At 44.6% G+C, this 26,334-nt stretch overlaps 1 protein-coding gene across 1 annotated transcript; it reads left to right on the top strand.

Annotated features, from left to right (window-relative positions):
- Positions 1-1,712: 1,712 nt before the first annotated feature.
- Positions 1,713-21,848, top strand: LOC121291797 (zinc finger protein 271-like). The gene is made up of 2 exons (XM_041213369.1): positions 1,713-2,692; positions 18,397-21,848. Exons 1-2 carry the CDS (start codon positions 2,027-2,029, stop codon positions 19,429-19,431), a joined length of 1,701 nt encoding a protein of 566 aa, XP_041069303.1. The 5' UTR covers positions 1,713-2,026; the 3' UTR covers positions 19,432-21,848.
- Positions 21,849-26,334: the final 4,486 nt, after the last annotated feature.

Raw genomic sequence — 26,334 nt, 5'->3', positions numbered from 1 at the left:
TGGAGCTGTGTGTTGGATATTGAGTGTTTATTGGAAGCATTTCCCTTCTGATTTACAGGCTGAGTTTTGTTGATGGGTCATTACTGAATATGAGAAGGTGAGGTGTAATTATCTGGGAGGTTCAGAGTGTCTGAGGATTCTTACTGATTTCCTATTGTTGAGTTAAAAACAAAAAAACTGCGGATGCTGGAAATCCAAAACAAAAACAGAATTACCTGGAAAAACTCAGCAGGTCTGGCAGCATCAGCGGAGAAGAAAAGAGTTGACGTTTTGAGTCCTCATGACCCTTCGACAGAACTTGAGTTCGAGTCCACACACCTTAAACCAGCTTATATTTCAACTCTTTCTTGGACTCGAACTCAAGTTCTGTCGAAGGGTCATGAGGACTCGAAACGTCAACTCTTTTCTTCTCCGCCGATGCTGCCAGACCTGCTGAGTTTTTCCAGGTAATTCTGTTTTTGTTTTCCTATTGTTGAGTTCTGTGTGTGTGTTGGGAGCTGGTTATTATCCTGTGGACTGTGAATGGTAAGTTCTGTCTGTGTGTTGGGATCTGGATGTTTCCTGTCTTTTCAAATCCCTCCAAGACCACCACCCCCTCTGTAACCTCCAGAGGGAAAAAAAAGACTTGCATTGACATAGAACTTTTCTCAACCACCAGATGTCCCAAAATGCGTTACAGCCAATGAAGTACTTTTGAAGTGTTGTGACTATTGTAATGTAGGAAACATGGCAGCCAATTTATGCACAGCAAGCTCCCAAGTTTTATTAACAGCGTTGCAAAGCACCTAGGGACATTTAATTGGAGGGGCGTACCGTTACTGTCCCGGACCAGTAATTCAGGGTAATGCTCTGGGGACTGGATTCAAATCCCACCATGGTAGATGGTGAAATTTGAATTCAATAAAAATCTGGATGATGACCATGGCCACATTGCTGATTGTTGTAAAAACCCAACTGGTTCACTAATGTCCTTTAGGGAAGGAAATCTGCCATCCTTACCTGGTCTGGCCTACATATGACTCCAGACTCACAGCAATATGGTTGATTATTAAATGCCCTCTGAAAGGCACTCACTTCTCAAGGGCAATTAGGGATGGGCAATAAATCTTGGCCTTTAATTTGCTATTTTAAGCCAAGTTGTTGTTGACCATTGTTGGATTTAATGGAAAACAAAGAGAGAAATTTCAAATTCTCCATTTAATTAACATTTCTCTTGAGTGTTTTTTATATTAAACACATACTCTAAGGGTAAAATTGGTCTACACCAGCACGACTTGAATTGATAGCCCGTTTTACACTCCATCTGACTGTCTTTTCCATTGCCCTCACGGTGCCTGGGAAGATGGGGTCTGGGTTGAGGAAAGAAAGTAGCCACATTGTCTGCTCCTGGTCACTATCCAGTATCCTTGCTGGAAACAGAGGGTGTGTGACAGTCAAGTGAGGAAAAAGGAAGGACTTGTATCTGATCCCCCCTCCACAGGGGAATAGCAGACTGGCACTCACTGTGGAACAGTCTCTAACTGAGGAGTCAGCCCCTTCAGTAAAGGAAGAGAGGGAGTTGGAGGAAATCATGTTTCCTTTTCCTGTTTTACAGAAGGATTGTACCGTACTACACCAGAGAATACAGAGAGGATAGACACCGCAGATAGATCCTGACCATCACCCAAGGGACAACTGCACAACTGTGGGAAGACATCCAGTCTCTTCACAGCATTGCTCAACACAGAGAAGGTTGGGCAGTGAAACCATCATCTGGAAATCGGTCAGGTCAGGGGAGCTTTGATATATCATCAGATCTGAAACTGGTCAGTGGCGTGGGACCTTCCATCAGAACCAACCTTTCCGAAGGTTCGGCTGTGGGCGATTGGTCAGGGTGAGGCTGGGAAGAAGTGTAAGTGGCTCCAAGTGTGGTGAGAGCTTCCATCATTCATCGAGCCTCATGGACCACTGACTCATTCCTACAGGTGAGAGGCTGTTCAAGTGTGAGGTGTGTGAGGAGGGATCCACAGGTTCCTAAGATCTCCTGATGCACAAGGTGCATCTGTTGAACCTCTGTTATCACAAGGCCAGCCACATGGAAGAGAAACCATTCAAGTGTCAGGTGTGCAACAAATCATTCTCGTGCTCATCTCACTTTCTTATACACCAACGCACTCACACAGGGGAGAAACCATTTACCTGTGATGTGTGCAGCAAATCATTCTCTCAGTCAGTGACCCTCCGTGTCCACCAACGCATTCACACAGGGGAGAAACCATTCAAGTGTAAGGTGTGTGACAAAGCCTTCACACAGTTATCGAGCCTCCTGGTCCATCAGGCAATCCACACAGGGGAGAAACCGTTCAAGTGTGAAGCTTGTGATAAAGCTTTTCCGACATCTACAAGACTCCTGGAACACCAGAGCATTCACACCGGGGAGAAACCATTCACCTGCAGAGTGTGCGACAAATCATTCTCACGCTCATCTCATTTTCGTGTACACCAACGTATTCACACTGGGGAGAAACCATTCACGTGTGAAGTGTGTAACAAATCATTCTCACAGTCATCGACTCTCCGCGAACACCAACGCCTTCACACTGGGGAGAAGCCATTCAAGTGTGAGGTGTGTAATAAGGGATTTGCACAACTACCAGGCCTGGTGAGTCACCGGCGCATTCACACAGGGGAGAAGAAAACATTCACGTGTGAGGTGTGTAATAAGGACTTTGAACAACTATGGGGCATGTTGGACCACCGTCGCATTCACACAGTGGGAAAGCCAAGTGAGGTGTGTGACTGAATCTTCACGCAGTCAATGAGGATGAGGATTTCAACAGCAGATGGACGAATGCGGGGGTGGGGATTATTGGAAATGGGCGATGTTACCAAGGGGGAAGTAGGCGATATTTGTGATGGAGAGGGTTATGGAGTCAGAAGCTCAGCTGAAGATTGAAGAGAATGACACTGATCAATTGTTGCTGGAGATGAGAGTGGAGAGGGCAACAAAGAGGAATTTAAGGAATGTAGGAGCTACAGTAATCCCTTGAGCCTGTTACAACCTTCAATTAGATCATGGCTGATCTGTATCTGAACTCTATCTACCTGCCTTGTCTCTGTAACCCTTAACCCCTAAGAATAAACCTATCAATCTCAGTTTTGAAATTTTCAATTGACCTCCAACCTGAACAGATTTTCATGGGGAGAGAGTTCCAGATTTCCAGTCCCCTTTTTATGAAGAAGAGTTTGCTGACATCACTCCTGAACAGCCTGGGTCGAATTTTAATGCTATGCCCCCTTGTTCTGGAGTCTCCCACCAGAGGAATAGTTGCTCTCTAACTACTCTATCAACTTGTTTATTCATCTTAAACAATTAGATTACCCCTTAATTTTCTACGTTCAAGGGAATACAAGCTCAGTCTGTACAACCTGCCCTCATAATTTAACCCTTTTAGCCCCAAGAACATTCTGGTGAATCTACGCTGCTCTCCCTCCAAGGCCAATATATCCGTCCTGAAGTGCGGTGCCCAGAACTGAACACATTTCTCCAGATAGGGTCTAAACAGAGCTCTGTACAGCTGGAACATAACTTCCACAAGGACACTAAGATAAAAGCAAAATACTGGGGATGCTGGAAATCTGAAACAAAAACAAAAGCGCAGCAGGTCCGACGGTATCTGCGGAGAGGAACACACTTAATGGTTTGAGTCCGTATGACTCTTCATCAGACTGAAGAAAAATAGAAATGAGGTGAAATATAAGCTGGTTGAGGGGGTGGGACAGGTAGAGCTGGATAGAGGGCCAGTGATAGGTGGAGATTGCCAAAGATGTCATAGACAAAAGGACAAAGGGGTGTTGGCGGTGGTGATATTAGCTAAGGAATGTGCTAATGGTGACATTAAGGGTAGAAAGCAGGACGAGCAAGTGACAGATAGCCCTAGTGGGGATGGAGTGGGGGGAAGGGATCAAAATGGGCTAAAAGGTGGATATAAAACAATGGATGGAAATAAATTTAAAAATAATATAAATAGGTGGGAAAAGAAAACTATATTTTAAAAATTATAAATAATTAGAAAAGGGGGGGATCGGAAAGGGGGTGGGAATGGAGGAGAGAGTTCATGATCTGAAGTTGTTGAACTCAATATTCAGTCTGGAAGGCTGTAAAGTGCCTAGTTAGAAGATGAGGTGTTGTTCCTCCAGTTTGCTTTGAGCTTCACTGGAACATTGCAGCAGGCCAAGGACAGACATGTGGGCATGAGAGCAGGGTGGAGTGTTGAAATGGCACATTCTGATCATATCCTCAGTTCTGATGAAGAGTCATACGGACTCGAAACGTTAACTGTGTTCCTCTCCGCAGATTCTGTCAGACCTGCTGAGTTTTTCCAGCTATTTTTGTTTTTGTTCCACAAGAACACAGTTGGTTTTAGGGATGTCATGGTCAGGGGACTGCTGAAATCCCTGTTCCCTTCCCAACTGCCTGTAATCAGTGAGTTTCTGAGAGGAAAATATGTATGTGTTTTTAACCCCCTGATTGTGTGGACAGTTTGAATAATCAGCAAGTTTTTCATGAAAAAGGACAATGATTGTTTATTTAAACACTCACCCTGCAATCTAAGACTATGGCACTTATTCTCACAAGCACACACACAATCGCACTCCAGGAAAGCAAACTTTATTATACAAAGTCATAAAAGTAAAACAATTTACAATGTCCATCTTAAAATCTAACATTCAGAATTCACATAATGTAAATATCAGTTGACAGGCAAACTGTGGTCAAACACACCACACTGCATATTAAGTTCTTTGAAGGAGTAACACCCTCTGTGGATAAAGGGGGAGCCTGGAGACATACTGTACTTGGATTTCCAGAAGGCATTTGATGAGGTGCCACATCAAAGGTTATTGCAGAAAATAAAATCTCATGGTGTAGAGGGTAACATATTAGCAAGGGTAGAAGATTGGCTGGCTGGCAGAAAGCAGAGAGTATGCATAAATTGGCAGGATGTGACAAGTGGAGTCCCACAGGGGTCTGTACTGGGGCCTCAACCTTTTGCAATTTATATCAATGACTTAGATGAGGGAGTGAAGGCATGGTAGCTAAATTTGTAAATGACACAAAGATAGGTCGGAAAGTATGTTGTGAAGAGAACTTAAGGAGGTTGCAGACAGACAGATGAGTGAGTGGGCAAAAATCTGGCAAATGCAGTATAGTGTGGGAAAATGTGAAGTTGTTCACTTTGGCAGGAAGAATGAAAAAGCAGAGTATTACTTAAATGGAGAACGGCTGCACAATTCTGAGGTGCAGATGGATCTAGGTGTTCCAGTACATGAGTCACAAAACATTAATATGCAGGCACAGCAATTAATTAAGAAGGCTAATGGAATGCTATTCTTTATTAGAGAAGAATTGAACATTAAAGTACGGATGTTATGCTTCAGTTATACAGGGCATTGGTGAGACCGGATCTCGAATACTGTGTGCAGTATTCTTTAATGAAGGATGTAAATGCGGTTCACTGGAGGTTTACTAGATTGATACCTGGAATGAGCAGGTGGTCTTAGGAATGTTGGACAGACTGGGCTTGTTTCCATTGGAGTTTAGAAGAGTGAGGAGTGATTTGATTGAAGTATTCAAGGTCCTGAATGGCCTTGACAAGGTGGATGTCAAAAGGATGTTTCCTCTTGTGGGCGAGTCCAGAACTAGGGGGCACTGTTTTAAACTAGAAGTGCCCTCTTAGGACAGAGATAAGGAGAATATTTTTCTCTCAGGGTTGTGCGACTTTGGAACTCTGCCTCAGAAGGTGGTGGAGGTGGGGTCATTGAATTTTTTAGGAAGGAGGTAGATTCTTGTTAGGCAAGGGAATCAAAGGTTATCAGGGTAGAATGGGAATGTGGAACTTGAGAAACACAAACAGATCAGCCATGATCTTATTGAATGGTGGAGCAGGCACGAGGGGCCAAATGGCCTACTTCTGCTCCTATTTTGTATGTTTCTACAAATAGCAGATGCACACCTTGTTAAGCTCCACCCATCTCCATGTCAGCATAGCCTTTCAACTGCCCCTTCACTTCCTCTTTCCTCACCGTCCAAGGGCCCAAACACTCCTTTCGAGTGAAGCAGCATTTCACTTGCATTTCCCCCAACTTAGTCTACTGCATTCGTTGCTCCCAATGTGGTCTCCTCTACATTGGAGAGACCAAACGTAAACTGGGCGACCGCTTTGCAGAACACCTGCGGTCTGTCCGCAAGAATGACCCCAACCTCCCTGTCGCTTGCCATTTTAACACTCCACCCTGCTCTCTTGCCCACATGTCTGTCCTTGGCTTGCTGCATTGTTCCAGTGAAGCCCAACACAAACTGGAGGAACAACACCTCATCTTCCGACTAGGCACTTTAAAGCCTTCCGGACTGAATATTGAATTCAACAACTTTAGGTCGTGAGCTTCCTCCCCCATCCCCACCCCCTTTCTGTTTTCCCCTTCCTTTTTTTTCCAATAAATTATATAGATTTTTCTTTTCCCACCTATTTCCATTATTTTTAAATATTTTAAAATCTTTTATGCTCCCCCCACCCCCACTAGAGCTATATCTTGAGTGCCCTACCATCCATTCTTAATTAGCACATTCGTTTAGATAATATCACCAACTTTAACACCTATGTGTTCTTTTGTTCTATTGTTGTTGACATCTTTTGATGATCTGCTTCTATCACTGCTTGTTTGTCCCTACAACCACACCCCCCCCCTCCACTTCTCTCTCTCTCTCTCTCTCCGCCCCCCACACACACACCTTAAACCAGCTTATATTTCAACTCTTTCTTGGACTCGAACTCAAGTTCTGTCGAAGGGTCATGAGGACTCGAAATGTCAACTCTTTTCTTCTCCACCGATGCTGCCAGACCTGCTGAGTTTTTCCAGGTAATTGTTTTTGTTTTGGATTTCCAGCATCCGCAGTTTTTTTGTTTTTAGCCTTTCAGTGCTCGCTGAATACTTTTAAATTAATTTAATTCTAACTCCCAAAATAAAACATCTGTCTGGACTGCAGTTCTTTGCTAGCAGTGTAGACAAGTTCTCCAGTTTCCCAGCTAAGTGAGCCCACCTGCTATTCTGTGGCTCCATCTCTTCTCCTCTGACTCTATTAAACAAGCATGAGTAACCTTCTGAATTGCCATTTTCTTTTCAATGTTCTGGCAATCTTTAAAGCCCAGTATTTTAGTTTATCTTACCTTCACAAAACAATCTTTCCATAACTAAACATTACCTCTCAAATATTAACATTAACCATGAACTGCATATTCGTCACAACTTTTACAAAGGACAAAAGGAATAGTTCATAATTCACGTGATCATCTTGTTGTGGTGCAAATGCATTCCAGACCTGGTGGAAAGATGTCTTCACTCTCAAAGTATGATTTACTTGAATTCCAACAGGTGAAGTCATGTGCCAAAGTTGTTTTCAGGATTCTCTTGAAGAGATGGGCTTCAGGTCGCAAAGTTAGTTGTTTGTTACCGGGAAGTCAGTTTGCTGTATTGATGGACCTGAAATGCAACAGCCTTGGAGACCTTGCGATACTACAACCTCCAGTGGTTTAAGGCACAGATAGTACTGCTTTGTGTGCTGCTCTGTCTTTCTCTGCAGACAGCATTTCAAGGTTAAAAAGGGACCAACATGACTGCCCTACCATGTGATTCCTCACAATCGCGGATTGTTTTTCAAGTATGGTGGTGGTTTAGGTTAATGAGCCACATCCTGGTTTAATGTTTTAAGACATTCTTCCTAAGGGGGTTAAAACAATTACCCTCTTTGTTTCAAAAAGCAAACCCATTCAATTCAGGAATATCTTCTGACCGTCTCAGGATATTTGTAATTCACAACTTTAATCTGGAATAACATACGTTTTGTTTCTGTTAGACAGTGAGTCAGCTCTTGGGCAGGTCATCTGAGTCCACATTGAGTAAGCTCGTATCTTAAAAGTTCTGAATATGACATCCATTTATTGGGCGTGACAGGGAGGAGAAGTTGTGGGTTATCTTTTCTCTTCAGGATGGTCCTGGAGTAATGAGCAGTTTTGACAGAGGAAAGCAGGACCACTAGTGCTTGATGTGGCCCAGTCAGATCTGGTGATGAATGGCTAAACTAGTTCTGTACCAGATATGTTCAAAGCTTTACCCCTTGGATTTGAGAAGCAGAGAGATTGACCAGAAAGGGAGTAAAGGTAATTTTGGGAACGAGGGTGTAGAAGGTGGATATGAGGGAGTGATTAAACCAGATTGATGGCTACAGAAGCATTGTGATGAATGGAGGGCCAAAGGGCAGAGAGTTGGGAATTAGAAAGCTTTGTCTAACTTGCTGGGGGAAGAGTGTCTTCCAGGAATGGACCCCCATGACCACTGGATCACTGTAACTATTGGTGGGTTTGTATGATGGAAACAGGTACCATCCTGAGCTACTAAGGTTCGATATCATTTCTGACCATCGGAATTGGGAGCCAAACTAAAGCACAGGGATTTTAAAGAAACTTCTGTCTGTAGTATTCTGAGAGAGTACCCTGGTGAGAGTACGTGTTAGCAAAATGAGCCAGCTCTCAGGAGTATGGGATAGAATCAGACCCTGCTTTAGTTGGTGATGTGAATTATATACAGATCCTCTTCAGGTGATGGGTGTTTGACTAATACCATGGGGAATGTGTGTACTCTCCTGTCTGGGAGGAGTATGGTGAGGGAGTGGGGGTGAGTACAGACCTGAGTTCCCTCAGCCCATCGTGTCTCAATGTAATAATGGTGTGATATGTTCACCTTACAATCTTCCAAGATTCATTTCATGTTCTGGGGAAGATCTTGAGTCACTTTCAAATTCTTTGTTATTTTGGTTGATTCAAAGTTTGATGCAAGCTCAATATTGTGTTGTTATTTGTCTATTTTATCAATCTTCTGTATAGATTTATAACTCACAATAAATCCATTTGCTTAGTTTCACCCAAACTACCTGATTTGTCAGCATGGTGTATTCCTATTCACTGAAACAGAGTCCTATATGCAATATATTGGTCAATGTCACTGTGGGCTGGTATACTTTCTCCATCAATGGGTTTATAATAATTTCCAATTCACGGGAAGCATAACATTTGCCTAAGAAAGAAAGACTTGCATTTACATATCAACTTTCACAAACTCAGGGTGTCTGAAAGCACTTTGCAGCCAATGAAGTGCTTTTTGAAGTGAAGTCACTGTAATGTAGGAAACATGGCAGCCAAATTGTGCCCACAGCACGCTCCCACAAACAGCAATGTGATCATGACCAGATAATGTTTTTGCGAAGTTGTTTGCAGGATCCATATTGACAGGACATCAGGTATAACTCCCACGACGTAATGTCATGGGATCTTTTTACATATACCTAGGAGAGTAGACAGGGCCTTGGTTTAACTCAGGGGTGGGGAAGTTCCAGCCCAGGGGCCAGATGTGGCCCACTGCACTTTTTCATCCGGCCCATGGTGGGATCTCAAGAAATATGTCAGAGAAAACAATTCCCATATAAATAGTCGTAGAATTTTTAAAAATTACAAATAATTAGGGACTCACAAAAGATTATTTAAACATTGTTTAGTATTTTTCCAAAAAACTTAAATATTTCAGTCCATGCCAACACCATGGGAAATGAAAAGACAGGGTAAAAGAACCCCTGCCCAGACTTCTGGAAGCTGCTGTAAAGGACAGGGACAGGAACAGAACCATAAAGAAAGGGATTAATGATCGGAGCCACATTCAAAGCCACTTATTTTTGTGTATCATATGTTTCCTTTAACAGATTTTTCCTGTCCCGTTTTCTAATATTTAAAAAGCCGTTTTCTAACACTCAGAGCAGTGTCTGGGGTGAGGAATCAGTGGCAGATAGACAGACCATAAATCAGCTGGGTGTGTCAGCCCGCTGAAAGCTTTGAATATTCTCAGAGAATTGTTGGAATCTTAGCAGGAACACTGTGTTAAAATCCCCACTTGGATCAGGATGTGCTTCAGTTCATTACATCTCTCGGTGCTATTGAAAAAGCTTTCATCTAGCTTCTTTCTGAATCTCTCGGCGCATTAACCATAAACACCGTCTGTGAGAAGCACATTTCTTTCTGGAGTTCAAGGAGGTAACTATCGCAGTTAAGTCAGTAAATCTTAAAGCAAACCTGCTCACATCAGAAGCAAAGACTCTTGTAAGGTGACCTCCATGGAGGTTAGAAGATTCCTCGCAGTGATAAGTACTGCTTGGGATGGTTGAATATGAGCTTCTCTGCTCGTCCCCGCCAAAATCTCCCCCCAGGGGAGAATAAGATTGTAACTTCACTCCCTCCCCCTCTCTGTGTGTTAACATGGCCTCTGCTAAGTGGATAATATTTTATCCTTATTTAATGTGACCAAGAGAAAGCCTGTGTCTTATTCTGCCATTAACACTGTGTTTCTGGTTCTAAGTTGGAAATCCAGAACTCAGTGGCGCTTTCCGAATCCCTGAACCGTTTACCCAATTTTTGAGGTTTATTATTCCAGTTCAAAGCTCCACATTGCCTGATGGGGGCATCCTGTGATATTCCCACTGTTAAACAGTGCGCTCATTTTTTTTTACCATTTCAGTTGACGTTCAATGCAGACCCTGTTCTCTTCAAAGCGACCCTGTCCATTTCTGTTTGCTGCCGCTCTCCTATAACATGGCCTGAGGACCATTCTCTCCCCTAAGAATGTTAAAAGAGGATGCCAGGGTATATCGGAGGACCACCCCATAACAAAACCTAGTCCCAAAACCTGAGTTTAGCAAGGGAGGCAAGTTCAGACTGTGCCACTTTTTTACTATTCATTCATGGGATGTGGATGTTGCCAGCTAGGCCAGCATTTATTGCCCATCCCTAATTGTCTTTGAGAAGGTGGTGGCAAGCCAAACTCCACTGTTTAAAGGTCACCACCAGCAGCAGTCACAGTCCACAGTGTTCATGCCTCTACAATAACAAGGTTCATTAAGAAAAAGCACTCAGCCATCACATAAAGCAGTGGTAAAAACAAAAAAAACTGCAGATGCTGGAAATCCAAAACAAAAACAAAAACAGAATTACCTGGAAAAACTCAGCAGGTCTGGCAGCATCGGCGGAGAAGAAAAGAGTTGACGTTTCGAGTCCTCATGACCCTTCGACAGAACCAGTTCTGTCGAAGGGTCATGAGGACTCGAAACGTCAACTCTTTTCTTCTCTGCCGATGCTGCCAGACCTGCTGAGTTTTTCCACATAAAGCAGTGGGTTGATTAAACGTTTCTATATTCCCTCTTAAAAAAATAAAATGTTTTTTATGCGTTTTTGGCCCACAACTGATTTTGTCTATGTGTGAGTGATGATAAGTAAAAGGTTCCCCACCCCTGGTTTTACTCATCTGAAAGCTGGTACCTCTGACAGTGCAGCATACCTTCAGTACTGCACTGGAGGGTCAGCCTCGTTGCTCTATCTCCCCCTCCTTCTCATTACTGTCCCCTCCTTATTTGTCCTTGTCTCAAAAACATAAGAAATAGAATCAGGAGTCGACCATCTGGCCTGTCGAGCCGGCTCCACTATTTAATACAATCATGTCTGAATTCCACTTTCCTGCCCACTCTTTTCCTCCTTATCATTTTCTCCCTCCTCCTGATTCTCATAAATCATAACACAGGAGGCCATTCTGCCTGTCATGTTTGTGCTGGCCCTCTGAAGGAACAATTCACCTAGTGCCACTCCCCTGCCTTTTCCCCAAAGCCCTGCAATTTTTCTATTTCAGATAATGATCCAATTCCCTTTTGAATTTCTCAGTTGAACCTGCCTCCACCACGTTTTCTAAGGCAGTGCATTCCAGATCCTAATCGCTCGCTGTATGAAAAAGTTTTTCTTCATGTCACCATTGCTTCTTTTGCCAATTACCTGAAATCTGTGCTCTCTGGTTCTTGATCCTTCTCCCTGTCCATTCGGTCCACATCCCACATGATTTTGAATATTTCTATCAAATCTCCTCTGAACCTTCTCCAAGGAGAACAGTCCCAACTTCTCCAATGTATCTATATAATTGAAGTTCCTCATCTTAGGAACCATTCTTGTGAATCTTTTCTGCATTCTCTCTCTTGCCTTCACATCCTTCCTAAATTGTGATGCCCAGAACTGGATTCAGTACTCCAGTTGCGGCTGAACCAGTGTTTTATAGGGGTTTAACATAACTTCCTTGTTTTTGTACTTTATGCCCCTATTGATAAACCCCAGGATGTTGTATGCTTTATTAACTGCTCTCTCAACCTGTCCTGCCATCTTCAATGATGTTGCAAACACGTGCACCCAGGTCCCTCTGCGCCTGCACCCCTTTTAGAATTGTACCCTTTATTTTATATCGTCTCTGCATTCTTCCTACTAAAATGATGACTGTGAGAATGATTTGTCACACGCCTCACGCTTTTCCCCTGTGCAAAGGTGTTGATGTGCACAGACGTTCAATAACTGTGTGAACACTTGGTTGCACACTTGAATGGTTTCTCCCCGTGTGAATCCTCTGGTGTATCAGGAGGCTCGAAGGTGTTACAAAAGCTATATCACAAACCTCACACTTGAAGGGTGGATCCCTGTGTGGATCTTCTGATGGAACAGTAGGTTCCCTGTGTGAAGGCTTTATTACACACCTCACACTTGACCGGTTTCTCCCCGGTGTGAATGCGTTGGTGTATGCGGAGGGACGATGGTTTTGAGAATAATTTATTGCATACCTCGCATGTGAAAGGTTTCTCCCCTGTGTGAATGCATTGGTGTACACAGAGGGTCGATGACTTTAAGAATGATTTGCCACACACCTCGCATATGAATGGTTTCTCCCTTGTGTGAATGTGCCAGTGAATCACCAGGCCTGATGATTGTGCAAAGCCCCTGTTACAAACCTCACACATGAAAGGCTTCTCCACAGTGTGGATGCGTCGGTGACTCACAAGGATTGATGATTTAGTGAAGGCTCAGTCACACACCTCGCACTTGAATGGTTTCTCTTCCATGTGGTTGTCCTTGTGATAACAATTAGACAACAAATGCACCTTGTGTGTTAGGAGATGTTACGAGTATGTGGAGACCTCTTCACACATTTCACACTTGAACAGCCTCTCACCTGTAGGAATGAGTCAGTGGTTCATAAGGCTCGATGAATGACTGAAGCTCTCACCACACTTGGAACCACTCACACTTCTTCCCAGCCTCACCCTGACCGATCGCCAACAGCCGAACCTTCATAAAGGTTGGTTCTGATGGAAGGTTCCACACCACTGACCAGTTTCAGATCTGATGATTATGTCAAAGCTCCCCTGACCCGACTGATTTCCAGAAGATAGTTTCACTGCCCAACCTTCTCTGTGTTGAGCAATGCTGTGAAGGGACTGAAATAAAAGCAAAAAAACTGCGGATGCTGGAAATCCAAAACAAAAACAAAAATACCTGGAAAAACTCAGCAGGTCTGGCAGCATCTGCAGGGAGGAGCACAGTTAACGTATCGAGTCCGAATGACCCTTCAACAGAACTAAGTAAAAATAGAAGAGAGGTGAAATAGAAGAGCAATACTTCTTCAAGGTAAATATTTCACCTCTCTTCTATTTTGACTTAGTTCTGTTGAAGGGTCACTCGGACTCGAAACGTTAACTGTGCTCCTCTCCGCAGATGCTGCCAGACCTGCTGAGATTTTCCAGGTATTTTTGTTTTTGTGTTGCTATGAAGGGACTGGATGTCTTCCCACAGTTGTGCAGTTGTTCCTTGGGTGAGGGTCAGGATCTATCTGTGGTGTCCATTCTCTCTGTATTCTCTGGTGTAGTATGGTGCAATCCTTCTGTAAAACAGGAAAAGGAAACATGATTTCCTCCATCTCCCTCTCCTCCTTTTCTGAAGGGACTGACTCCTCAGTTAGAGACTGTTCCACCATGAGTACCAGTCTGCTATTCCCCTGTGTGAGGATCAGATGCAAATCCTTTCTTTTTCCTCCACTTCTTCCTTGAACAGAGGCCCGAACAATCCCTGTCCACCACCCTGTCTCCTCCATCTGGCTGAACTTGTTCTCTCACTGAATAATTTCTCCGTAAACTCCTCTCACTTCCTCCAAATAAAAGGTGTAGCTACGGATACCCTCATGGACCCCAGTTATGCCTGTCTCTTTATGGGGTATGTGGAACATTCCTTGCTCCAGTCCTACTCCGGCCCCCTACCACAGCTCTTTCTCCGGTACATCGATGACTGCTTCGGTGCCACTTCATGCTCTCATCTGGACCTGGAAAAATGTATTAATTTTGCTTCCAATTTCCACCCCTCCATCATTTTCACGTGGTCCATCTCTGACAATTCCCTTCCCTTCCTTGACTTCCCTGTCTCAATTTCTGGTGATAAGACTCTCCACCAATATTCATTACAAGTCTACCAACTCCCACAGCTACCTCGACTACAGCTCCTAACACCCCGCTTCCTGTAAGGACTCCATCCCATTCTCTCAGTTCCTTCACTTCCGTCACATCTGTTCTAATGATGCCACTTTCAAAAACAGTTCCTCTTGACATGTCTTCCTTCTTCCTTAACCAAGGTTTTCCACCCACGGTGGTTGACAGGGCCCTCAACAGTGTCCAGCCCATCTCCCGTACATCTGCTCTCACACCTTCCTCTCCCTCCCAGAAACATGATAGGGTCCCCCTTGTCCTCACTTATCACCCCACCAGCCTCCGCATTCAAAGGATCATCCTCCTCCATTTCCGCCAACTCCAGCATGATGCCACCACCAAACACATCTTCCCTTCACCACCGCCCCCCCCCCCCCACCCCCCGCCCCCCCCAAAGGCACCTTCCCATGCAACCACAGAAGGTACAACACCTGCCCTTTTACTTCCCCCCTCCTCACCGTCCATGGGCCCAAACACTCCTTTCAAGTGAAGCAGCATTTCACTTGCACTTCCCTCAATTTAGTCTACTGCATTCGCTGCTCCCAATGCGGTTTCCTCTACATTGGAGAGACAAAATGCAGATTGGGTGACCGCTTTGCGGAACACCTTCGGTCTGACTGTAAGCATGACCCAGACCTCTCTATCGCTTACCATTTCAACACACCACCCTGCTCTCATGCCCACATGTCCGTCCTTGGCCTGCTGCAATGTTCCAGTTAAGCTCAACACGAGCTGGAGGAACAGCATCTCATCTTGCGTCTAGGCACTTTACAGCCTTCTGGACTGAATATTGAGTTCAACAACTTTAGATCATGAACTCTCTCCTCCATCCCCACCCCCTTTCTGATCCCCCTTTTTCCAATAATTTATATATATTTTTCTTTTCCCCCTATTTCCATTAATTTTAAATGTATTTCAATCCATTGTTTTATCTCTACCTTTTGGCCTATTTCGAGCTCTTCCCCGACCCCACCCCCACTTGAGCTCTCTGTACCTTGCTTGTCCTGCTTTCTACTCTTAATGTCACCATTACCACATTCCTTAGATAATATCACCACCTTCAACACGTCTTTGTCCTTTTGTCTATGACATCTTTTGGCAATCTCCACCTATCACTGGCCCTCTATCCAGCTCTGCCTGTCCCACCACCCCCCCCAAAACCAGCTTATATTTCACCTCTTTTCTATTTTTCCTTAGTTCTGATGAAGAGTCATACAGATTCGAAACGTTAACTGTGTTCCTCTCCGCAGATGCTGTCAGACCTGCTGAGTTTTTCCAGGTATTTTTGTTTTTGTTTTGGATTTCCAGCATCCGCACTATTTTGCTTTTATCTTTCTTTTTCCTCACCTGACTGTCACACACCCTCTGTATCTAGTAGGGGCACTGGATAGTGACCAGGAGTAGACAATGTGGCTACTTCCTTTCCTCTGCCCAGCACTGGAAAGTAGGGTTAAAAATATCAGACAGTGGAAAATGAAAGACAGGCGAAAAATTCACAAAGGCCTTTGGGCAGGAGAGACAGAAACTGTGTTGGAGGAGAATTTAAAGCAAAAGAAAACCTTTTCCATGAGTTGAAGAGAGATGGAAACAATTGTCTTCAGAGCAGAACCTCAGAACTTGGATCGTTGACACTTTTTTCCTCCTTCTGGAATTATTTATTTTTAAAAATCCTTATTGTTGAATATTTCTTATTGAGCAGGGGAGGGAGAGGCTGCTTGTGGCAGCCAGGGAGGACAAGATGGTGGAGGATCTAACACAAAGCAGCTCCAGCTGTGACTGTGAGGTGGGGGCGGTGGAGGGGGGTGCAGAATGTGAGAGGGAGGGAGAGTGAGGGGGAATGTGAAAGAGAGGAGGGAGGGAGAGAGAATGTGAGAGCGAGTGAGGGACAGAGAGAGAGAGAGAGGTGGAATGTGAAGGGAGAAGAGAGAGAGAGTGTGAGAGGGAGGGGAGAGAGAGAGAGAAGGGGGAATGTAGGAGGGAGACAGAGACCGAGCAAGATAGAGAGCAGGAAAAGACCTATGGTAGGAGCGGGGGGAGGGGGGCATTGTCAGGAGAAGAAGGCCTATCAGGGCCAGAGAGAGAGACAGGCAACTTTGCACGCTTTCTCTTCTGATTTGCTGTCAAACTCATCTGAGGCTACAGATCCCACACTCATGTTGTCAGTTTGAAATCCTCCGAGGAAGAAGAATGCTATTCCCACACTAGAAATCTCTGTCAAATGTTTGCTGGGGGAACTGAGTCAGCAGCTGCAATAAGTGAGATGGGACAATGACAAGTTTAAATCCCCACCTGATCTGCTGCTCAAAGTCGCCTCCATTTCACCGGTCAGTTTCCCAAGCTTCTGCAGTTTTTTGTTTTTATATATATATATATATATATATATATTTTTATTCAGGAAACTCATGTTACTCCAGAAATATTTGGATTGGCTGTGAGAGACGTCAATCAGAGAGCCCACCCACTCTGCCCATTCTCTCCTCTTCCTCTTCCACAGCTGGTTCACGTCCTGTAGGGACTGAAAACCAAGTGAGGAGATGGTGAGTGAAGGAACAGAATTTATAATAATTACATCACATAATATCCACACTAATGTTCAGGCAGTCTGACTATCCTGTGGGGAATCAGGTGTGGAAATGCCCCTTATGCTGTGTGAGGAGATCCAGCTGAGAGAGCTGTTTACTGGGTGCTTTGTGCTGAACTGTTTGACTGGAGCTGTGTGTTGGATATTGAGTGTGTTTATTGGAAGCATTTCCCTTCTGATTTACAGGCTGAGTTTTGTTGATGGGTCATTATTGAATATGAGAAGGTGAGGTGTAATTATTTGGGGGGGTGCAGAGATACATTTATTGAAATGTCTTTTAATGCCTTCTTTAAAGATTTTACCTGAAGGCCTCGGCCTTTCCCAAAAGCCTGGGCTTGGATTTGATAGTTTTGCCCAGTGCTGTGGCTGATAGCTGAATTTGGGATGTGCAGTCTGGGTGAGTGCAGTGTATCTAATTTCCCAGGATAAAGCAGAACCCTTCAATCAGCTACACTGAAGCAATATTTTCCTTAGTTTCCAGCGCTTCATGCCCAGTGTGTTTTCTTCAAATAATTTTGGAAAACAAGGGGAGAATTTTCAAAATCTCCACTGAATTAACATTTCTGAGTGTTTTTTATATTAAACACATACCCTTGGCCAGCATGAGAGGAGCTTATAGTGAATTGATGGCCCGTTTTACACTCCGCCCAACTGTCTTTTCCATTGTTCTCACTATGCCTGGGGAGATGGGGAGCTGGGCAGAGGAAAGAAAGTAGCTCCTGGTCACTATACAGTGGCCCTGTTAGAAACAGAGGGTGTGTGACAGTCGTGAGGAAAAAGAAAGGACTTGTATCTGATCCCCCACACAGGGGAATAGCAGACTGGCACTCTCTGTGGAACAGTCTCTAACTGAGGAGTCAGCCCTTCAGCAAAGGAGGAGAGGGATTTGGAAGTAATCATGTTTCCTTTTTCTGTTTTATAGAAGCATTGTGCTATACTACACCAGAAAATACAGAGGATATACACCACAGATAGATCCTATCACCTAAGGAGCAACTGCACAACTTTGGGAAGATATCCAGGTCTTTCGCAGCATTGCTGAACACAGAGAAACCATCATCTGGAAATTGGTCGGGTCAGGGAAGCTTTGACATATCATCAGATCTGAAACTGGTCAGTGGTGTGGAACCTTCCATCAGAAACATCCTTTCCGAATGTTCGGCTGTGGGCGATCGGTCAGGGTGAGGCTGGGAAAAAGTGTGAGTGGCTCCAAGTATGGTGAGAGTTTCAATCATTCATCGAGCTTCATGAACCACTGACTCATTCCCACAGGTGAGAGGCTGTTTGAGGGGGGATCCACTGGCTCTTAAAAATCTTCTAACACACAAGGTGTAACTCTTACAACCTCTGTTAAGACAAGGGCAGCCACATGGAAGACAAACGATTTAAGTGTGAGGTGTGTAATAAAGCTTTTGTGAAACCTTCAAGCCTCCTGATTCATCAGAGGATTCACACGGGGGAGAAACCCTTCAAGTGTGAAGTATGTGAAGCGGCTTTCACCAGTTCCTCCAAGGTCCTGAGACACCAGAGGATTCACACGGGAGAGAAGCCTTTCACTTGTGAGGTCTGCAACAAATCATTCTCACAGTCATCAGACCTCCGTGTACACCAACGTACTCACACAGGGGAGAGACCGTTTACATGCGGGGTCTGTGATGAATCATTCACACAGTCATCAACCCTCCGTGTCCACCAACGCATTCACACTGGGGAGAAACCATTCCCATGCGAAGTTTGCAACAAATCATTTTCCGATTTATCGGCCCTCCGGAGACATGGACGCATTCACACAGGGGAGAAACCATTCACATGCGAGGTGTGTAACAAATCATTCTCACGGTCATTGGACCTCCGTGTACACCAACGCATTCACACAGGGGAGCGACCATTCACATGCGAGATATGCGATGAATCATTCACTCAGTCATCAAGCCTCCGTGCACACCAGCGCATTCACACAGGAGAGAGACCATTCACATGCGAGGTGTGTGACAAATCATTCTCGTGGTCATCGACCCTCCGTGTCCACCAACGCACTCACACAGGGGAGAGACCGTTCACATGCGAGGTGTGTGATGAATCATTTTCATGGTCATCGGCCCTCCGTGTACACCAACGCATTCATACAGGGGAGAAACCATTCAAATGTGAGGTGTGCAAAAAATCATTTGCGCAGTCATCAAACCTCCTTGTACACCAACGCACTCACACAGGGGAGAGACCATTCACGTGTGAGGTGTGCGACGAATCATTCTCACGGTCATCAACTCTCCGTATACACCAACATATTCACACAGGGAAGAAACCATTCAAGTGTGAGCTGTGCAACAAATCATTCTCGCGGTCATCGAACCTCTGTGTACATCAACGCATTCACACAGAGGAGAGACCATTCAAGTGTGAAGTGTTTGACAAATCATTCTCACAGTGACTAAAACTGCTGCTGCATCAGACAGTCCACAGAAGGGAGAAACCATTCACGTGTGAGGTGTGTGACAAATCATTCTCGCAGTCTCAGAACCTTTCTGTAAACCAACGCAATGACAGTGGGGAGAGACCTTTCATTGTGAGGTGTGTGACAAAGCTTACACACTATTGAAGCTTCTGGTTCATCAAAGGACCCACATGGGAGAGAGACCATTCATGTGTGAAGTGTGAGACAAATCATTCTCACAGTCATCAAATCTGTCTGCACCACTGCATTCACACAGGAGAGAAACTTTTCACACGTGAGGTGTATGACCAATCATTTTCAGATTCATCAAAACTCCTGCTCTATCATTCTTTGTTATTCAAACTCCTGTTCCATAAGACAGTCCACACAGGAAGAAACCATTCACATGCGGTGTGCAACAAATCATTCTCGGATTCATCGAACTTCCACAGACACCAACGCATTCACACATAGGAGAGACTGTTAAATTATGTGGTATGTGACAAAGCCATCACGCGGTTATCAAAGCTCAAGATCCATAAGAGAATCCACATATGGGAGAAACCATTCACATACAGTGTGTAACAAATCATCCTCGCATTCATCAAGCCTCCAAGTATACCAAAACAGTCACACAGGGGAAAAACTATTCTTCAAGTGTGAAGTGTGTGACAAGTCATTCTCGCATTCATCAAGCCTCCAAGTATACCAAAGCAGTCACACAGGGGAGAAACCGTTCTTCATGTGTGAAGTGTGTGACAAATCATTCTCGCAGTTTCCAATCTTCTGCAGACACCAAAGATTTCACATAAAAGTAACAGTTCAAATGTGAGGTATGTGATAAAGCCTTCACAAAGTTTTTGAAGCTCCTGATCAGAGCTCACCAGGGGAGAAGTATAAAGAGAGCAACCATTCTTAGTCATCTAAACTCCTGCTCCATCACAGGATCCACACAAGGGAGTAACCATTCAGGTGGGAGGTTTGCGATAGTTTTCTTGATATCTTCGATGTGAGATATCGCTGTGAGTTCTGTCAGAAATCCTTCACACGGTTGTTGGATCTCCTGGAATATCAGCGAACCCACATGGGAACTACCTAGCTAGGATCTTGCCCAAGTTGTCATCAGAGTGTGAACCCCTCTACAAACTCACTGCAAAGGACGTTCAGTGTTATTGGGACACAGAACAAGAAGCAGCTTTCACTCACATCAAACAACTAGTGACAACATCACCAGTGCTGAGGTACTATGATGTCAATGATGAAGTCACTAAAGTGAGATGCCGATGAAACAGGACTTGGAGCAACTCTCGTGCAGCAAGGACAACCAGTTGTGTTTGCATCCAGAGCATTAACACAAACTAAATGACTCTATGCACAGATTGAGAAAGAGTGCCTGGTTATTGCCTTTGCTTGTGAGCATTGCAACCAGTACTTGTTCAGGAGAAAGTGATGGTGCAGTCTGACTACAAGCCACTTCAAAATATCTTTCTTAAACCGCTTCTCTCTGTTCCAAAGCATTTGCAAAGGGTGTTACTTCATTTGCAAAAATGTCATTTGGAAGTGAAGACCTGAACACTTTAAAGGTAAAAGTGCAATGCATGTGTAGGGACAGACAAAGTTGGAACAGACTAGAAAGAGCAAAACGTTTTTTTGTTCAAATGTGATCATTTTCTTTATGTACTATTTATGCAAACAAAAAGGAGGATGTTTGGATAAACCCCTTTGTACACTGTGGCTTCCCATATTAATGTGACCTCACGTCATCAAATGTAAATAAAAGTTTGAGGGCAGTAACCATTTTTCACACCACATGGAACAGTGTTTAAAATTAACATGCTCCAAATATTTCTGGAGTAACCTGAAGCTTGGGAAACTGACCAGTGAAGCAGAGGTGACATTGAGCAGCAGATCAGGTGGGGATTTAAACGTGTCATTGTCCCATCTGTATAAAACCTCACTTATCTTAGTTCCACTACCAAACATTTGACAGAGATTTCTAAAGTGGGAATAGCGTTCTTCATCCTCGGGGGCTTTCCAACTTACAACATCAGTGTGGGATGTGTAGCCTCAGGTGAGTTTAACAGCAGATCAGAAGAGGAAGACTCACAGCACCCAAGGCACCAACGACGTGCAGTGGTGGGATCAGTACATGCACAGGGAGAGAGGGATACAAGAGGGAGGGACATGGAACCTAGTTCTCCTCTCTTCCTGTAGGTAGTTTAGGGAGTGATTAGAATTAGATTTTAACCAAAGGTGTTAGTTTGTATTAAAGTAAATCAACTAAAGCCAAGTGTCTTGATTGATTTAATAACACAAGATCAAGGAAGCCATTTTGAGATGAAAACTAGTGGCTTCTTAAGTCATTTTGTATCCTGCATTATTGCTTCAGTGTATTAAAATGAATTCAAAGTTTTGAACAGGCCTTGATTGAGTTTATAATTAGTAAGTTATGCTTTCAACAAACTATGTAATTGATGATTTTGTTTGATGTATTTTTGATTTATTCATTTATTAGCCAAACAACAGGAGTGATTCATTGAGTGATTGAGTAATGTAAGTTTTAAACTCTTAATTTTGCAAATGCAAGCTGTTTTCTGTTAAAAGTATAAGGACATTGCAAGAAAACCCTATGAGACAGGAACACCAAGACACTGAGGTATCTAGTCCTAATGAAAATGACTGTTCAAAATCAGATTAAACCTGGTAGAGTAAAGAAGCCATTGTTCTTTATGGGTGTTACATTATTATCCTTTTGAATTAGTTGTCATCAACTGGAAGATGTAATTAAAAACCAATTAAATCAGCTCAGTGACAGTCAGGACCAATGGCCTGGCCAGTCATGCCCTGGCAGTCATTGGGGTGAGAATCAGAAAAGAATAGAAATATGAAGTCTTGCAAAGTCAAAAAGGTCGCAAGGGAAAAACCTAGGTCTTAAGAAGGCATGAAGACATTTCAATAAATGTGTCTCCAGGTATGACAGCTGAATTGCTATGGTGCTGGATTAACAATACAGAGATGGAGAGCTCAAATCCAACCACGGAAAGTTACACACACACACAATTACAGTGCAGAAACAGGCCATTCAGCCCAATTAGTCCATGCTGGTGTTTATGCTTCACATGAGCTTCCTCTCATCCTTCATCTCACTCTATCAGAATATCCTTCTGTTCCTTTCTCCCTAGTGTGCTTATCTAGTTTCCCCTTAAAGGTATCTATGCTATTCACCTCAACCGCTCCATGTTGTGAAACTGAATTTAATAAATTTTGGAATTTGTGGAATAGAATCAAAATAAAAATATGAAAACTTTCAGTTTGTCCAAAAAACCCAAATATTGTTCTTCAGGGAAGGTAACCTGCTACAACTGCCTACAGTGACTTGGGGAGTGATTGACTCTATGGCTGGGAAAGTGACTTTGGGAGTGACCTTCATTCGTCGCGAGACCACACTGCCGGTCTTTGGCCTCTCACCTGATGCTACATCCCTTGCCTGACCCCATGTCCCTTTCCAGCTTTATAATAGGGGAGTCCTCCTGACACAGCACATCTAATGGTGGGAAGCTGCACTGCAGACCAATATCGCTAAAGAGCACCAAGGATTTTCATGCAATAGATGGTTATTGAATGGAGTACTTCAAAACTATGTTAATCATCAGTAGGGAAACAGATTAAGGACAGATCCCAAAATTGGATATTCATGAGATGCAGTGAGCCATCAGCAGCAGTAGGATTGGATTCTCCTACAATCTCAGCCCTCATTCCATGATTATCAACAACCAATAGAAGACATGTCAGGAGCAGCATTGGGTGTACTTTAGAGTTCAGGTTTGAAGCTAGTGAATGTACTATTGAGGGCCACATGCAGACTAAAGCAAAGAGTAGAAGGTAATAAACAGAGCTAAACAGCCTCACAACCAATAGATGAATTCTTGTCGAGAATTGTGGACAACCAAGGAGAAGGCTAGCCCATGAACACCTCAATTCTCAATCAAGCTGGAGCCCAGCACAATGTTAAAGTGTCTTCAGCCAAATATATCAAGTGGATGATCAAACATGGCATACTCCTGAGGTGCTGGGAGACCTCACCCCCTGAACTACTCAAATCCTCCCCGCTATTGAGAAGACTCAAGTCAGGAGTGTAATAGAATATTCACCACTCACATGGATGGGAACATCTACAACACTGACGAGTCCCGACAGGATCAGGAATACAGCTGGTCCCCTAATCAGAGCAGCTACCATTAGACTCAGTACCCACTCCCTCCACCACCAGGACACTGTCCAGAGACGTTACATCACAAGAATCTTCCTTCACCTTGGATATTCAGTCCTGAACATTAGTGTGGATATTATGTGATGTAATTGTTACAAATTCTGTTCCTTCACTCACTGTCTCCTCACTTGGTTTTCAGTCCCTACAGGAAGTGAACCAGCTGTAGAAGAGGAAGTGGAGAGAATGGGCAGAGTGCGTGGGCTGTTTGATTCACACCTCAGCTAACTGGGAACAAAAATACATTGACAGCCTGCTCACAATTAACATGTCAATCACTCTGCTCAGCCAATCACAGAAAGGGACAGGGGATTTCTGATTGACAGCTCCTCCTGGTTCTCATTCACACCCCATCCTTACCCCGTCACCCCCTCCATCAATCCCATCCCCCTTTCCTTCACCCACCCAACCCCCTCTTTTACCCGAGCCCCCTCATTCACACCCTACTCCTCCTCCTTTACCCGAACCGAACCCCCTCTTTCACCCCATCCCCTCTCACTCCCACCCACCCTTCAGCCCACCATCCCCCACTTCCTTCACCCTCCCATCCCCCTGCCCCCCATCCCCCCTTCAACGCTCCATAGGAACAGATGGTCATTCAGTCCTTTGCATGCTCCGCCATTCAATATGATCAAGGCTGATCGAACACCAATGCCTTTTACCCACACTATCCCCACAACCCTTTACATTATTGTTAATCAGAAATCTATAATCTCTACCTTAAACATGCTCACTGATAGCTTCCACGGCTTCTGGGGTAAAGAATTCCAAACATTCACAACCCTCTGTGTAAAGAAATTTCTCATCTGGGTCCTAAGTAGCTTCCCCCTTATTTTGAAATTGTGTCCCCTGGTTCCAGACTCCCCAACCATGGGAAACATCTTACCTGCATCTACCCTGTCTATTCCTTTACATATTTTGTAGGTTTCAATGAGATCACCTCTCATTCTTCAAAGCACGAGAGAATACAGGTCCAGTTTGTCCAATCTCTCTTCATCAAATAGGCCAGCCACACTCAGAACAAGTCTGGTGAATCTTCCTTGCACTCCCTCAATGGCAATTTCTTAGGTAAGTACTGCACACAGTCCTCCTGGCACGGTCTAACCAAGCTTCTATACAATTGAAGCAAGACTTCACTACTCCTGTACTCAAATCCTCTTGCAATAAAGGCTAACATTCCATTAGCCTTCCCAATTGCCTGCACCTGCATGTTAGCTTTCAGTGACTTATGGACAAGGACACCCAGGTCCCTTTGTACATCTACACTTTCTAATCTCTTACCATATAGGAAATATTCTGCATATTTGTTCCTTCTACCAAAGTAAATAACCTCACATTTTCCCACATTATATTCCACCTGCCATGTTCTTGCCCACTCACTAAGCCCATCCAAATCCTCCTGCAGCCACTTTACACTGTCCTCACAACACACATTCCCACCTAGCTTTGTTTCATCGCAAACTTGGAAATATTAGATTTGGTCCCCACATCCAAATCATTTAGATTTTTTTTTATATATATATATATATATATATATATATATATATAGTGTGAATAGCTGGGACCCAATACCCCCACCCCCACCAAGCACCCCGACCCTGTAACCACCCCCCTTACTTAACCTCCCCACACCATTCTCCCCCCAAACTCCCCACCCAATCACCCCCTATCATGCCCCCCAACCTCTCCCCATCACCTCCCCACCCAATCTCCCATCATGCCCCCAACGTCCTTTCACCTCACCCACTCTCCCCATCACCCCTCTGCTCTCCCATTACCCCCAACTCTGCCCCCCACTCTTCCCTATCAGCCACCCACCCCCCCAGCTTCCCCGCCCACCCCCCATCACTCCCCCAACCCCCTCCCCTCACCATCCCCCAAATCCCTCTCCTCACCACCCCCCAAACCCACTCCCCTCACCACACCCCATTTCCCCCCATCCTCCCCACCAAATCTCCCCCATCAACTCCCAACCAATCACACCCCCCCACCCAATCTCCTGCTGATCTCCCCATCCAATCTCCCACCAAACTCCCCAACCATTCTCCTCCCGATCACCCCCATCAACCCCTCCCAATCTGCCCCATCAACCCCCCCCCATTAATCCCATCAACTCCCCCAATCTCCCATCAACCCCCCCAATCTCTCATCAAACCCCCCAATCTCCACCCCACCCTAGCCCCATTTTCCCCCAAACTCTCCCCCCAACCCAATCTCCCATCACCCCCCCAATCTCCCTCGGTCATCCCCCTAATCTCCTGACCCAATCTACCCCCCATCACCCACCCAAATCTCCCATCAAACCCCTTTCAAACTAGCCCCATCAAACACCCCCAATCTCCCCCCTCAAAGCCCCCAATTGCCCCTCATCAACCACAATCTCCGTCCATCACCCTCTTATCTCCCACCCACCTTCCCCAATCACTCCTCCAATCTCCCCCACCCTCAATCTCCCCCCATCCCACATCAACATCCCCACTCACCACCCATCAATCCCCCCAATCTCATCCCATCCACCCCCCCAATCTCGTCCTATCAGGCCCCAAATCTCCCCCCAATCTCTCCCATCACATCAACCTCCATCTCACCCACCCCAGCCTTGCCCCAATCTCCCCCATCACACCTAACAATCT

Source organism: Carcharodon carcharias, chromosome 19 (genome assembly GCF_017639515.1).
Source record: "Carcharodon carcharias isolate sCarCar2 chromosome 19, sCarCar2.pri, whole genome shotgun sequence".
NCBI classification, from domain to species: Eukaryota; Metazoa; Chordata; class Chondrichthyes; order Lamniformes; family Lamnidae; genus Carcharodon; species Carcharodon carcharias.
This window is presented reverse-complemented; position numbering and strand designations above follow the sequence as displayed.

What these genes read in the sequence shown, in the direction of transcription:
- LOC121291797 (XM_041213369.1), top strand. Translation starts at nt 2,027, where the DNA reads ATGCACAAGGTGCATCTGTTGAACCTCTGTTATCACAAGGCCAGCCAC. An exon ending in AGAAAACATTCACGTGTGAG is followed by an intron (nt 2,693 to 18,396) that starts GTGTGTAATAAG and finishes TTTAAGTGTGAG; the next exon opens with GTGTGTAATAAAGCTTTTGT.